General features: G+C 48.2%; 1 protein-coding gene across 2 annotated transcripts in view; it reads left to right on the forward strand.

Moving 5' to 3' along the window:
- Positions 1 to 16,669, forward strand: part of TRPM7 (transient receptor potential cation channel subfamily M member 7) — a 2,599,208-nt gene that overhangs the window by 902,725 nt on the left and 1,679,814 nt on the right. For both annotated transcript variants that reach the window (XM_069624956.1, XM_069624955.1), the window contains exon 9: positions 4,513 to 4,636. In XM_069624956.1, coding sequence (XP_069481057.1) covers positions 4,513 to 4,636 — 124 coding nt within the window. The remainder of the gene's footprint in view (positions 1 to 4,512; positions 4,637 to 16,669) is intronic.

Genomic DNA, 16,669 nt, shown 5'->3' on the forward strand with positions numbered 1-16,669 from the left:
CGTCACAGCAGACGCGTCACTTTCCAGGTAGGGGGCCCACTCTTTTCACCACACAGCACACGGTCTGTGGTCACAAGTGACTGCACAGAAACACATCAATCTACTGGAATGATTGGCAGTTTTCAAGGCACTACAAGCCTCCGAAAACCACCTGTCAAACCAGTCAGTAGAAGTTCTAACAGACAGCACCACTGCACTGTTCTATATCAACAAGCAGGGAGGCACACACTCTCCAAATCTGTCCAAACTAGCTCAGAAATTATGGAAGTGGGCACTGAAACAAGGGATATCCCTGTCCTCCCAACATGTTCCAGGAGTACTCAACAGTCTAGCGGACTCTCTCGGCAGGGATCCTCTGCCAGAAGAACATGAGTGGCAATTTCACACGGACGTGGTAGACCACATCTTCTCTCTTTTTGAGCTAGCCCTCTTTAGACTTGTTCGCTACAAGAGAAAACAAAGTATGCCCAGACTTTGTGCCCAGGTTCTCCTAACCCGACTCCAAGGGGAACGCCCTATGGATGAGCTAGTCTGGGAAATTTGCTTATGCTTCCCCCTCCCCCACCCCCCGGAGACTACATTAATCAGCAGAATAGTGAACAAGCTACACAAGGATCAGATGACACTCATTCTAGTTGCTCCTATTCCGGCGAGACAACCGTGGTATCCACATCTGCGCAAGCTGGCGATGTGCGATTCCATCAAGCTCCTGTACAATGTCGACCTGTTGACTCAGCACGCGGGGACAACCATACACCCACAACCTCACTCTTTGAACCTAGCAGCATGACTCCTGAAGTCATAGAGTTTGGTAACCTTAATCTTCCACAACGGTGTATGGATATCCTGAAAGAAGCACGTAAACCTAACACCAGACACTGCTATTTCCACAAGTGGAAAAGATTTGTCATTTGGTGCCAATCTAAGCAGATCAACGCCATAGACTGTACTCCATCACACATTCTAACCTACTTGCTCGACTTGCTAGATTCAGGTTTAGTCTTTAATTTGCTAAAAGTCCACCTAGCAGCTTTATTATTAAGGCGTTCATGCAGGAAGTGAAGAGACTACATCCTCCAATCTCCAATCCCCCACCTGGGTGGGACCTAAATGTGGCACTAGCAAAACTCATGGGACCCCGCTTCAAGCCTTTGCATCAAGCAACCCTTAGACACATTACCTACAAGACTGACTTCTTAGTGGCTATTACTTCCATAAGAAGAGTCGGCAAACTCCAAGCCTTGTCAGTGCAGGACCCTTTCTTTATCATCCATAAAGACAAATTGGTTTTACTGACTAACCCTAAATTTGTTTCCAAATTTCACGTAAATCAGTCAATTGAGCTTCCAGCTTTCTTTCAGAAACCAACTAGCTCAGCTGAGGTCAAACTCCACACACTAGATGTTAGGAGGGCGGTTCTCTACTATGAGACTAGACCAAACAGCTTAGGAAGACTGACCAACTGTTTGGCTCCATGGCTACAGGCAGACAAGGAGTACGTGTTTCCAAAAGAGCAATCTCCAAATGGATAGTCAAATGTATACAATTATGCTATTCATTATCAGACAAAACACTGCCTTTCACACCAAGAGCCCACTCCACACGGGGTACTGGGGCTAATCTAGCCTTTATTGAAAATGTCCCCTTAGACAGCATTTGCAAAGCAGCTACATGGAGCTCCATTCACACCTTCACTCAGCACTACTGCATTGACACACACTCCAAGACAGATACACATGTGGGACAAGCGGTTCTAAAACATCTATGTGCTGCTACTCCTTCTCACAACCCACCACCTTCTCATAACACTGCTCGCTAATCTATGCATAGCATGTGATCTAAGCAGATTACACAAGCATCAGAAGGAATACATTACTCACCTTAATCATATTTCTGGTGCTTGTATCTGCTTAGATTCACATGCACCCACCCTTCTTCCCCTGAGAGGAGGTGCATAGATGTTATATGGGCTTTATCTGCTTGGGAACTCTGTACTCCCGCTACTCCTCATGCTATCTCATGTCAGAAACAATACAATCTGAGGGACCAACACGCGTGAGGGATCATGGGTACAGGGGACGTCACAATAGGGATAGTATTACTGGCACGCCCTATTCGAAGTCCATTTTCGAGTTTCAAAAACAACAACTGTAATACTCCGCAACTTCCACTAGATGTCGGCCTATGCATAGCATGTGAATCTAAGCAGATACAAGCATCAGAAATACGATTACGGTGAGTAATGCATTCATTTAATAACCTGCGAACATTGCGGAAGAGGGATCTGAGCCCAAATGAGGGGGATCCGAAATCAGTGAACATTGTACAAAGGTGGAATCCAAGCCCGACTGAGGGAGATCCCGATATGAAATAAAAAGAGGAAAAGGTCTGAGCCCAGCTGAGGGAGAACTAGAAAAAAGAATGTTGAATCAGTATATTGTTGTGTGTGGAATAAGACATTAAAATACCAAGACACTTAAAGAGAAATGAAAGGATGCTATGCTGAGAGATTCTGGTGTGCCTTAGAGACTGCCTTCTTATAAGAAGTCGTCCGAGTGTGCTCCAGGTGCTACGCTGTTCCACCTTGTCCTGTGCTTAAACGTGGGGAAGGGGCAGTTGCTGTTCAGAAGTCCTGAACTACCAAGCCCTGTGGACCTTTCATTTGTTACTCGCCGTTTCTTTATACACGTCATCATCCCACACCCTTTTGTTCTTTAGAGTAAGGTATGGCAATAGGTTTATTAGTATAAGCCATCTTTGTTTTGACACAACACCACTAGGACAGCGTTTTCTTTATTTGATGGTCGTAGCTTGTTCCCATCTATAGATTTAGGGTTAGATAAGCATTGTAAGGGTGCCAGGGGGCTGGATAGCTGTTCTGTGGCCGGGTCGGCAGTTACGGTGCTTGGGGTCGTTGAGTAAAGAATCGTCGTAACTGCCGACCCGGCCACAGAACGGCTATCCAGCCCCCTGGGACCCTTATATGGGTAGGACCAGCCCATTGCACCTTGAAGCTCACCAAATAACTCAATTGGCCTTGAAAAAGACTCGGGTCGAAACGCGCGTCGGCTGTGTAACGTATCAACATGTTAAAACTGTCACCTCTATGCCCAATGATGTTTTTGTATTGGTGCTGATTAACTAAGGAATAAAACAAACGTCTTGTTCAACAAAAAATCTGACTCATCCATTACCTGAGCAAGCTGCCTAACAGCTATCACCGGACTACCCAATCCTACCAGCGTCTTACAGGTCCATAGTTTGTCAAACCCCACAAATCGTCTTAACAATCAGGAACCCCGGAGTTGGTCCCTAGACTAACCAGGACTCAGGCTGCAGGTCTAATACATCAAACAAACGAATAATAAGTGTGCAGGAGTGAGAGAGTCCCGCCTTTCAAAAACTCCACCTATGCTAAAACCACATACAATATCTACTTTTAAACTAGGCCACTCATGTATCAGGCTTGACGGCTCCAGAATCAGTATTCTGGAATTTGACCTGGTTCAAATAAGCCTACAAATTTCAACGATTGTCTAGCACACAAGAGCCCTTCACAGAGTCCCTCACAAATCTACTATTCTATCATGCACTAACCTATAAGCCTTCATATATGCCATGGTCGCACAATCCAAACATCTTCATACATTATAACACTTCCTCATTCCTTTCTCCATAAATGTGGTTTTCTCCCAAACCTGTACCAACATTTGATTGTTGGTAGCACTACATTAATGTGTTTATTAAACATGAACTTGGATGAAAGATGTGGGCTTTGGCATGGAAATTGTAATTTGTACATGAAGGAAAACAAAAATGTCTTTGTAACTTAAATGCATAGCCATGTTATCAATATGGCATTCGACGAACCCACTCTTTCTTACTTGGATGTAGTTGGGCGCTTAAAAAAAGATTTGATGCCGAAAGCTAGGAGCCTCTAGCTGTGAAGTGGCTGAAATTACTGGTACTTTGTTAGAAATACAGATCTTAGTATTCGCCCAGTCTCATTGACAACATGTTTTTGCCTAAATCTGGACGTCTACCCTATTCCCATATCCATTTGTAGGATCATTGATTCATCTGATCTTCAAGCTTTGTTGGCAGAAGAAAGGTGGTTGTCATATGATCTGTCACTGCATGCTGCCCAGTGCATAGACTTCCTCTCCTAGTCACCCTTATATATATGTGGGTATATGTTTTAACCTTCACTGCAAAACAGGTTTCAATATCGTTTTGACTAGACATGCAGTCCAGCTGGAAAATTAATTATGGTACACACAACTGCACTTGGGCAACCGAAGTAGATGTAAGTCATGGTTAAAAAAAGATTCTTGTCTTGAGTAAAATGAACATAAATATTAACCTTTGTTTCATTTAGGCAATTTTCCTTGAGGTATAGTGTTATGGATCATATGCTCAGAACTTTGAATCAGCGTGACATTGTTCACTCACTTAAACTATTTTTTTTAAATACAGGGAGAACATCTTATCTGTGTCAACTTTATTTTTCAGAAATCTCCCTGAAGGAGCCGATGGTGAAATCATTTCTACCATTAAAAAAACATTTAATTTTGGCCAGAGCGAGGCAGTTCATCTTTTTCAAACTTTGATGGAATGTATGAAAAGCAAAGAACTTGTAAGTATGTTACTTATATTGCATAAAATGTACATTTTCTTGATTAGATGTGTCTATGGGTTCAGTGATGGCTGCTTTTAAAAAAAAGGACAAGATGGTGTGTGTATATATATATATATATATATATATATATTTCTGATGCTTGTTAATCTGCTTAGAATCACATGCTGTGCATAGGTCCGACATCCAGTGGTCACTGTGGAGTATTGCATTTTGTTTTTCGTAGTCGAAAAGGGACGTCGACAGGGCGTGTCTGAAATACTATCCCTATAGTGACGTGTGTTGTACCCACAATCCCTCACGCGTCGAGGTCCCTCAGATTGTTTTTTTCCGCCCAGCTACTGGTCGCCTTTACGCGGAGCTCCTCGAGAGACATTGCAGATTCCATCTCCTCGACCTTTGGTCGTTTTTTCCTGTTTAAAGATTTAATATATTGATCCCTCCCTCGACGCAGTTGTGAAGCTGTCTCCGCCGAGCAAGATCTTCGACGGAGGGGACGAGCGGAGGAGATCCTTCGGCGATGCCGAACACGTGGCCTGGCCTCGCAGGCCAAATACAGTAGGGAGAGTGGGGTCATGGGACATCGCTGATTCTTTTTCTGAGAATGCCTTTCCTTTTCCCCTTCCTTTCCCTTGGGGTAGTTATCACGGTTTATTGCCTCGGCTATGGAGAGGACACCCTTTAGGTTTTGCCCACTTTGTAAGGGCAAGTTTACTTGGAAGGACAAGCATTCACGGTGTAACCGCTGCTTGCCCCTCGATCACAAAGAGGAAGGTTGCTCGGCTTGTCGGCTTCTAAAGCCAAAGACTCTAAAAGACCGTAGGGTCAAGAGGTGGGCGGCCTATGCTATGTCAGAGGCCAGGTCTTCACCCGCCGCTGCAACCACCGACAGTGACGAGGAACGTGATAACACGACCTCCGCTACGGAAGTCGTACACCCCTCTAAAGAGCGCTCGCGCTCTTCGTCGTCTGTCCCCGGCCCCGACGGGCTCGGCTCACGCCCTGCTTATGGGGATGAACACCCCTGTGACACTGACGCACACGATACAACACATAAACACACAACCCATAGCTCTTCTTCGTCGAAGACGAAGAAAGCATCAGCGCCCAAGGAGACGCAGGTTACACCGGCGGCCTCCTCGGACCGTTCGGGTTTGAAGCCCCTCTCGCAGCCGCGACCAGCGACTGGGCTTTTGGCAAATAAGGGCGCCGCCCCCAAACCATCGGCTGGCGCGCACCAGCAGAGAGCGCACGCCGCCGTAGAACGTTCGACATCCGTAACGTCGAAACCACAGCCCTCCGCTGACAAACGAGTCACAGAGCTTGGCGAGGATCGTTGTAGCCGACGCCCAGAAGCGTACGCCAAAAGACACGTCGAGCGCTACGCAAAGGTCGAAAGACACGCCGAAAAAGCCCGAAGAAAAACAGGGACTACCCCCTTCAGTCGGGGGGACCCCCAGCACACCGGAAGGCTTTTCGGAAGGCGACAGGACACTTTCCTCGACGTTGTGGGAGAGGTCGAGCCGTTTTCAGCAAGATAACACTAATTTTCCCCCGCTAGACCGCTCAGGGGTACCCCATGAAACCATGGAAAGGCTCCATCTCTGCATGGAGAGAATGGAGAGGTTTATGAACACCCAGAACCCTCCCACTCCCAAGCGAACAAGAGAAGGGCCTCAGGAGGACCCCAGGGCCAAATACCCGAGGCAGGACACAGCCTTAGACTTCCATAATGTGTATGACCTCACTGGTGAGGAACAATACTTAGAAGAGGAGGATGATTTTGTGGACAATGAAGAAGGACAGAACCAAGAGGAAGGTCTGGAAGACAGCCCAGACATGGTAGGAGAAGGCTTCGGAGAAAATCCAGAAGAAGGACCTTCTCATCCCTGGCAATCCCCATCAGTATATTCGGACACTGATGTCCTGAACCTAAATCCTCCTGACAATTCACCTGTTAGAAACACGTCTCCCATTGACGTTCAGCCCACATTCAATGCCCTGTTGCGCAGAGCAGCAGCACGTTTCGAACTGGACACTGGGGAGATCTCTCCGAAAATAGACTTTGTGGAAAGAGTAATTAAGGAGAAACCCCCAGTCAGCCAGACCATTCCCCTCCTCGCTTCAGTGAAGAGAAGAATCATCCCTTCGCTATCCACACCCGCACTAATCAGAGGAGTTAATCCAAGGATTGAAAAACTTTTCACTCCTTCACCCTCAGACCCGCTGTACATCAGGGGACATTCCATTCCGGATTCCCTTGTAGTAACTAATACAAGGAAGAGGGCAGGGGTGCCGCTGTCCACCAGTGAGGCACCTCCTGACAAGGAGGGCAAGAGGTTTTATGCCCTTGCTAAAAGAGTCACATCCTCGGCTGCCTTTTCGGCAAAAATTGCGAACAACAATTCTTTGCTAGCTAGCTACGCGGACACGCAGTGGGCCGAATTGCGCAAGGACGCCGAAGAAGCGCCGGAACCACTACGTACACGCCTGCTATCAACTATTGGCGAAGGAACCCAGGTCAACCAGAGTATTGTCAAGAACTCTCTGGATGCTGCTGAGACAGCGGGACGTTCCCTGGTTCAGGGAATACTCCTAAAACGCCATGTATGGCTGCGCAACTCAGGGTTCAAACCGGAGACACAGGCGTCTTTAATAAATAAACCTGTTGAAGACTCAAACCTCTTCGGGAAAGCGGTGGATGAGGCTCTGGAAATGGCTAAAAAAGAGTTCGATACTATCAAAACTCTTGACCAGATCTCTAAGCCCACTACCAGACGCGGCTATGGCAACAAACGCTTTTTTCGTGGCCAACGCCAACAGCAGAATCAGCAGCATCAGTACCCTGCCACCAGTTACCAGACCAATAGAGGGCAGTACGGCCAAAGAGGCCAGGGCAGGGGCAAAGGGAGAGGTCGGGGGTCCACCCCCAGAGGCTCCCAAGCCCCCAACAACACCAAGTGACGCAAAGATTCGCGTCCCCTCCCATGCAACACCGGTCGGGGGCCGGATAACATCCTTTCTTCCAGCATGGGAGGGAATAACGGCAAACCGCTGGGTACTTTCCACCGTAGCCCACGGATACTGCATCGAATTCAACAGTTCCCCAACATACAGACCCCCGAGGGGACGACGCATGACACCGGAACACCTTGCCATCCTTCTCCAAGAAGTACAACAACTGCTGGAAAAAGGAGCCATAGAGGTCGTGCCTCTATCTCAGGTAACGGAAGGTATTTATTCAGTGTACTTCCTTGTACCCAAAAAGGATCTAACCATGCGCCCTGTATTAGATCTGCGCCCAGCGAACAAGTTTATCAAACCCCAGAAGTTTCGTATGGTGACCTTACAGGAAGTGATCCCACTGCTATCACAGGGAGATTACATGACAACATTGGACATGAAAGATGCATACTTTCATATTTTAATGTTGCCAGCGCACAGAAGATACCTCAGGTTTATGATAGAGGGCAAACACTACCAGTTCAGAGTGCTACCCTTCGGCATAGCATCAGCACCAAGGGTATTCACGAAGGTACTGGCAGTGGCAGCGGCCCACCTGCGCAGGTTGTCCATCCCACTTTACCCTTACCTCGACGACTGGCTCATAACAGGGGATTCTTACGAGACATGCTTCTCCAATACCCAAAAGACTGTAGACCTTTTGTTCCAGTTGGGCTTCTCCATCAACGAAAAGAAGTCCAGCCTAGACCCCAGCCAAATCAAACAATTCCTAGGGGGCTCTAATTCAAACAAAGGACGGCCTCGTCTTCCCCTCCAACGAGAGGGTCCAAAACATGCTGTTTCAGATCCCTCAATATGTGACCGGTCGAGAGATGACGGTACGCAAAGCAATGCGCTTGCTAGGCATGATGGCGTCGTGTATTTATTTGGTACCTCACGCGCGCCTGCGCATGCGCCCTATGCAAGAGTGGCTCAACAGCCAGTGGTGTCAGGCCAGCGGATTATGGGACGATCCAGTGGTGGTCTCGCAGGCCTTGGTTCTCTCGCTACCATGGTGGACAAAGGAAAACCTGGAAAAAGGGAAACCCTTTGCCACACCCGCGGCGGAAGACACTCTAACCACAGACGCATCCCTAACAGGATGGGGGGCTCACCTATCCCATCAGACTGCTCACGGAGTGTGGACTCCGAACGTAGCATCCAAACACATAAATCTACTGGAGCTACTAGCTGTGTTCAAGGCGCTAAAAGCCTTCCAGGAACACCTACAAGGCAAAACTGTGTTGGTCCTTACAGACAGCACCACAGCCATGTACTACATCAACAAGCAGGGGGGCACCCACACTCCAGGACTGTCCAAACTGGCCCAAAATATATGGAAGTGGGCTCTCAAACAAAACATGTTCCTACTGTCAGAACATGTACCAGGGGAACTCAATCTGCTGGCAGACAAACTCAGCAGAGATTTCCCCCTGCCCGAAGAGTACGAATGGCGACTGCACGAAGACATCGTCTTCGACGTCTTCACACAATGGGGATTCCCAGAAATAGACCTATTCGCAACCCTGGAGAACTCACAATGCCTAAGTTACGCCTCCAGGTACCCCCAGAACCAATCCAAGGAGAACGGTCTGTCGATGCAATGGTCAGGGAAATTTGTTTACGCTTTTCCCCCGACTCCCCTTCTCAACAAGGTGGTGCACAAGATGCACCAGGAACAAGTAACCATGATACTGGTGGCCCCAATGTGGGCCCGACAGCCATGGTTCGCTCACTTGATGGAGATGTCTCTATCTCCCCCAGTGAAACTCCCCTGCCCGTACAACATGCTGTCACAAGACAAGGGCAGGACTCTGCATCCATGCCCCCAGAAAATGAACTTAGCAGCTTGGCTCCTGAGATCATAGAATTCGGACATCTACTGCTCCCGCAGAGATGTATGGACATTCTCAGGGAAGTCAGAAAACCTAACACTCGCCACTGCTACTCTAGCAAGTGGAGGAGATTTGTCATCTGGTGCAGAGGGGAAGGCATCAACCCAATTGACTGCTCTCCCACACATATTGTTCTATACCTGACCCACTTGTTAGATTCAGGACTAGTGTTCAATTCCATTAAAGTACACCTAGCGGCACTTTCTGCATACACCACTTCCCAACTCAAGGTGTCGTGGTGGAAGATCCCTGTTATAAAGGCCTTCATGGAGGGAATAAAGAGAATACACCCCCCGATAGCTGACCCAGCTCCCGGATGGGACCTTAACGTGGTACTTACCAGACTCATGGGCTCACCTTTCGAACCCATGCACAAAGCATCTCTTAAAGACTGCTTTTTTAATAGCTATCACCTCCATCAGGAGGGTAAGTGAACTACAGGCTCTTTCTGTTCCAGACCCCTTCGTTACAGTTCACAGAGATAAGGTGGTTCTACGCACGCACCCAAGGTTTGCTCCGAAGTTCATATCGAAATTCCACGTAAACCAGTCTATAGAACTGCCAACGTTCTTTCAAAATCCTTCCAACTTGGGAGAAAAAACTCTGCACACACTAGATGTGCGCAGAGCGGTCATGTTCTACATGGAAAGAACCAGACCACTGAGGAAGACTAATCAGTTCTTCGTCTCGGTGGCAGCAGGAAGAGAAGGGGATGCAGTTTCAAAGTCCACTATTTCTAGATGGATTGTTCAATGCATCACTCTCTGCTATACTCTTGCTAAGAGAGAACTGCCCTTTAAGCCTAGAGCACACTCTACTCGAGGCACGGGGGCGTCCATAGCATTCATTGCAAATGTTCCCCTTGAGTCCATCTGCAAAGTGGCTACCTGGAGTTCTGTGCACACCTTTACAAAACACTTCTGTCTAGATGCACACTCGAGATCTGACTCCCAGGTGGGTCAGGCAGTACTAAGACATCTTTTCTCTACTGTTCCTTCTCATAACCCACCGCCAATCCCGGGGACTGCTCGCTAGTCTATGCACAGCATGTGATTCTAAGCAGATTAACAAGCATCAGAAGACAATGCATTACTTACCGTAAAAGCATTTCTGATGATTGTATCTGCTTAGATTCACATGCGCCCACCCTTCCTTCCTGCTCGGATGGAAGGAACATAGACTTCCTTTTATATCTCTCTTTTCTGTACTCACTCACGTCTAGAAGGCTCCCTCAGGGCAGAAAAATGCAAACAGAGGGACCTCGACGCGTGAGGGATTGTGGGTACAACACACGTCACTATACGGATAGTATTTCAGACACGCCCTGTCGACGTCCCTTTTCGACTACGAAAAACAAAATGCAATACTCCGCAGTGACCACTGGATGTCGGACCTATGCACAGCATGTGAATCTAAGCAGATACAATCATCAGAAATGCTTTTACGGTAAGTAATGCATTGTCATATATCTGAGGCTTGTAGAATCTGCTTAGATCACATGCTGTGCATAGGCTGACATCTAGTGGAAGCTGCAGAGTATTTCAGTTTGTTTTTCGAAACTCTAAAATGGGAGTCGACACAGGGCGTGCCAGTAATACTATCCCTAGTATGACGTCCACTGTACCCATGATCCCTCACGCGTGTAGGACCCTCAGAGTGTTTTTTTCCGCCATACTTGTCGGAAGCATTGCGTGGAGTTCTTTAAGCCATTTTGCCAAAAATCAATATTAATTTCCCCGTTCTTTCACTCCCACGTCAAGACATCGAAGATCGACGCCGGTCCAAAGAACAAACAACCGTCGAGAGCTGCACGACAGACTTTGGTGCCTCGGAAGGCCTCTGGCCTCGGCCCTGCAAGTAGGGAGATTATTTTCCTACACACACTAGCCCGCTGCCATAAGGTGACATGGAGTGTACTCCATTTAATGTTGCCCCAAGTGCAACCGCAAGTACCCTTGGGTTGACAAACACGCCACCTGTAATCTCTGCTTGCAGAGGGACCACCCCGAAGCTAACTGCAGAGCGTGTAGGCTTTTTAAAGCTAAAACACTCAAGGACCGCTCCACTAAACGTTGGGCCCACCGCGCCAGGCAGCTCGAGGCCATGGAAGCGGTGGGTGCCTTCAGTGATGGCAGCAACGCCGCCTTTTCGGATGGCGAGGGCACAGGGGTGTCGAAAGACACCCAAGCGCTAGTCCCCGACCTCGGAGGATTGTCCGGCAGGGAGGGTATGGGGAACACACCCGGCCACACAAGCGCTACCCAATCTTCTTCTACACCTAAGAACACTAAGGCCAACCGAGACTCGACACGCGTGTCGAGTTCACGGAAGAAAGAGGCACAAAGAGAGCGGTCCACCGAATCGGTGTCCTCTGGGCGTTCCATGTCGAGATCGCCACACGACACACAGCAACCATCCACAGTTGCCAAGAGTGCCTCGCTCCCTAAAGTAACAGAGGTACGTTCATCAGAAGACGAATCCGACCTCCATCCCCAAGCCGCACACCCAAAGTCGGCTCCGGTAGCCCGTTCGGCATCTGCCTCCGAGTCCAGACGTGCGCACTCAAAAGAGCGAGAGTACCCCCGAATCTCGACGCCAGACGTCGAAAGATTCCGAAAAGGCCAAACCGTCAGGGAAGCACTCTTCCACCTACCGGAAAGGGGACAAATAGCAGAAAAAGTCTACACATTCAACTTCTGCACCCCAGGTACACAAGGACAAACGCAGGTCGTCAGATAAGGACAAATCTAAGATCCCTGTCACTACACCCAGGCTCATCCCTCCCACTCCTTACGATATGGGATTAGAAGATGAACCTCAACAGGAGGTTGTCATCCCCAGTTCCAGAGAATGGAGCACTGAGGACATAGACAGGGTGATGAGGAGAATGTCTTCCTTAGCTAATTTTTATGAAAAAAATTCACAGCATTTTCTTATCTATACCCCTGACAATGCTACTATTTCAGGATCCAAGGACCCTCAGCCTCCTAATAAGAGATCTCGTATTGATGCTCCAGCTCAGGGACTGTCTTCAGACCCTTACTATATTCGGCCTTACCAACAGTATGAGTATGACCCAGACGTACTGGTGCTGGACGACCAAACTGGGGTCGGGTATTATGGAGATAACGAGGGCCAGGATGAGGAGGAGGAAGATGATGCGGAAGTCTACAATATGCACTCCCCGGTTAACAAGGAACCAAAGCTTTCTGACTCAACTATAGATAACCAGACCCTTCTAAATCAGGTCTTGGCTAAAGCTGCAGAGCACTTCCACATAGATAATCAGCGGGGGGCAGGAAGAGAGGGACTTTGCAGAGGTGCTAGTGGGGGACAAAAGACCCATTGCTCAAGCCATTCCTATTCTCAAATCAATCCAACGTAGAATTGATCCTTCCCTTCTCACTCCTAATCTCACCAAAGCTGTGAACCCCAGAATTGAGAAGATGTTCAGGGCCGCCCAGTCAGTCTCTCTTTACATAAGGGGTCAACTGAAGCCCGACTCCTTGGTAATCACAAACACAAGAAAAAGAGCAGGGACACCTCTATCATCATCTGAGGCTCCCCCAGACAAGGAGCAAAAGAATGTATGGGTTAGGAAGGAAAGTAGCTTCCGCTTCCGCTTACCAGGCAAGGATCGCCACCACCACTACTCTACTGGCAAGCTATAATTGCCACCAGTGGGAGCAGGTAGCTGCTCTCATTGACTCCGCACCGGAAACGCTAAAGGGTCAGTTGGCCCAGATTGCTTCGGAGGGTAGAGCCATGTCCGGTTGCATTCTGAAGACAACCTTTGACGCCGCAGATAATGCAGGCCGGCTCATAGCAGAGAGCACTGTCATTAAAAGGCATGCTTGGCTAAGACAGTCAGGGTTTAAACCTGAGACCCAGGCAACCCTTATTGACCTGCCGGTGGAACCGAATGTCTTGTTTGGCAAAGCGGTAGAGGACGCACTGAAAACTGCCAAAGACGAGTATGATACTCTAAAGTCCCTGGGGCAATTGACGAATAAGCCCACTAATCAAAGAGGGAATAGTAATTTTCGTTGCTCACACGGCCAAAATTCCCACAGGGGCTCCAATTATGCACAGGGACAGGATACAACATGGGGTGGCAATCAGCAGACTACCCAAAGTTACGGCAGAGGTAACAAGAGGGGCTGTGGTAGAGGCAGCCCCAGCAGAGGCGGTATGCCTGCCGCAAAGCAGTGACGTTCTGCTCAGGGTCCTTTACCACGCATCCCCAGTAGGGGGGCACATTTCCAACTTCACCCAAGCATGGGAAGGGATCACATTGTACAGATGGGTGCTGTCCACAGTGTCTGCAGGATACTGCATCGAACTGCTAGAGCGCCCCCGCAACCAACCTCCACGATAAAAAATACATTCACTGGACCACCAGAAGATCCTCCTCGAGGAAATTGCCAATCTTCTCGCAAAGGACACAATGGAACTCGTCCCAGGCAACCAGGTAAACAAGGGTATCTATTCAACTTACTTCCTTGTGCCAAAAAAAATTTGACAATGCTCCCAGTATTAGACTTACACCCTGCAAACAAGTATGTCATGCCCCAAAAATTTAGCATGACTACTCTCCAATAAGTAATCCCCCCTCCTAAAAAGGGGGTATTACATGGCAACATTGGACATGAAAGATGCCTATTTTCATATTTCCATGTTCCCAGCGCACAGACGATTCCTGCGCTTCAAGGTGGACAGTCAGCACTACCAGTTCAAGTTGCTGCCCTTCGGTATAGCCTCGGCTCCAAGGGTATTCACCAAGGTACTGGTGGTGGCGGCGGCACACCTACGCAGGGAGGCAATCCCAGTATACCCTTACCTGGACGACTGGCTCATCACGTAATTTTCAGGTCAAACATTCAAAGAACGATCAACCTCCTCTTCGAAATTGGGTTTCTCTATCAACGAGAAACAAATCAAGCCTAGTGCAAACACCTCCAACCAGTTCCTAGGAGCTGTACTAAACACTCAAGAGGGGTTGGCCTTTCCATCAGAGGAAAGAATTCGGAATCTACTACTGCAAATTCCTCTATATCAGCCCGGTCGCCAGATAAGGGTGCGCAAAGCGATGCGTTTGCTAGGCATGATGGCGTCATGTATTTACCTGGTCCCCCACGCGCGCCTGCGACCCATGCAAGAAAAGTTGGCGGAACAGTGGTCTCAGGCAAGTGGTCAGTGGGACGATCTAGTGGTCGTTTCGCCAACACTTCACTGGTGGACAAGAGAGAACCTGTCAAAGGGGACACCCTTTTACGATCCGGAGGTACAAGCTGTAGTCACTACAGACGCGTCCCTGTCAGGGTGGGGAGCACACCTCCTCCACCACACAGCTCAGGGTCACTAGTCTCAGACAGTGGCCAAGAATCATATCAATCTGCTAGAACTCCTGGCAGTCTTCAGAGCGCTTCGGGCGTTTGAACCCCACCTGTTGAACCTGTCAGTACAGATCCTGACAGACAGTACGATAGCAATGTTTTACATAAGAAAACAGGGAGGGACTCGTTCGCCAAATATGTCCAGGCTTGCCCAGAAAATTTGGACATGGGCACTTAGAAGGAACATTTACCTGTCATCTCAACATGTTCCAGAGGATCTCAATTCACTAGCAGATGCTTTAAGCAGAGATCCCCTCCCAGAAGAACACGAATGGTGTCTACACAGAGAATTCGTAGAAGACATCTTCTCACAGTGGGGTTTCCCCACAATAGACCTATTCGCCACAAGCGAAATCAGGCAATGCCCAGGATTCGCATCCAGGTTCCCTCAGCCAGACTCCAAGGGGAACACCCTGTGGATGAACTGGTCAGGGATTTTTGCCTACGCTTTTCCAGCAACCCCTCTCATGAGGAAGGTGGTCAACAAGATGCACAGGGAATCGATGACGCTCATCCTAGTTGCTCCCATGTGGGCGAGGCAACCGTGGTTCCCACACCTACGCAGACTAGCAGTGTGCAAACCCATCAGACTCCCGTGCTGGCACAACCTACTATCCCAGCACCAAGGTCAAACAGTGCATCGTCAACCCAGCTCAATGAACTTGGCAGCCTGGCTCCTGAAGTCATAGAGTTTGGCCACCTCAACTTACCACAAAGGTAAGTTGTGCGAAGATGTGCGAAGAGCGGTCCTCTACTATGTAAACAAGACAAGACCGCTCAGGAAAATAGATCAACTGTTTGTCTCCGTAGCTACAGGCAAAGAGGGAGATTGCGTCTCTAAAGGTGCCATCTATAAGTGGATTGTAAATTGTATCCAACTGTGTTACTCCCTTTCTGAAAAAAACTTTGCCTTTTACGCCTAGAGACCACTCTACAAGAGGCATTGGGCCCACTCTGGCTTTCATTGCAAATGTACCCCTTAACACCATTTGCAAAGCAGCTACTTGGAGCTCTATTCACACTTTTACTGAGCACTACTGCATTGACACTCATTCCAAGACAGATACCCAAGTGGGACAAGCGGTTCTAAGACATCTGTTTGCTCAGGACCCTTCTCACATCCCACCTCCTTCTAATACTGCTTGTTAATTTATGCACAGCATGTGATCTAAGCAGATTCCACAAGCCTCAGAAGAGATACATTACTCACCGTAATCGTATTTATGATGCTTGTATCTGCTTACATTCACAATCGACCCACCTTTCCTCCCCTCTGAGAGAAGGCGCATGGATGGTTGTAGTCTTATCTTCCTTCCATCTGCTTGGATAATCTGTACTCGTGCCACTCCTCATGCTACCTCTTGTCAGAAAAAATACAATCTGAGGATCCTACACGCCTGAGGGATCATGGGTACTGTGGACGTCACACTAGGGATAGTATTACTGGCACGCCCTGTGTCGACGGCCATTTTCGAGTTTCGAAAAACAAACTAATACTCTGCAGCTTCCACTAGATGTCGGCCTATACACAGCATGTGAATCTAAGCAGATACAAGCATTAGAAATATGATTACGGTGATTAATGTATCTCATATATATTATTATTATAACCCATCAAATTTCCAAGTATGTGTTGATCATAAAATGTATTTCTCATGGACGTGAGAGACCCCCCTCGACTGACCTAGTAGTGTTATGCCTCACCTGCTATATTATTTTGTGTGCCATAGCATTTTTTA

The sequence above is a fragment of the Ambystoma mexicanum genome, chromosome 11, assembly GCF_040938575.1.
Source record: "Ambystoma mexicanum isolate Mex_15411 chromosome 11, UKY_AmexF1_1, whole genome shotgun sequence".
Taxonomy (NCBI): domain Eukaryota; kingdom Metazoa; phylum Chordata; class Amphibia; order Caudata; family Ambystomatidae; genus Ambystoma; species Ambystoma mexicanum.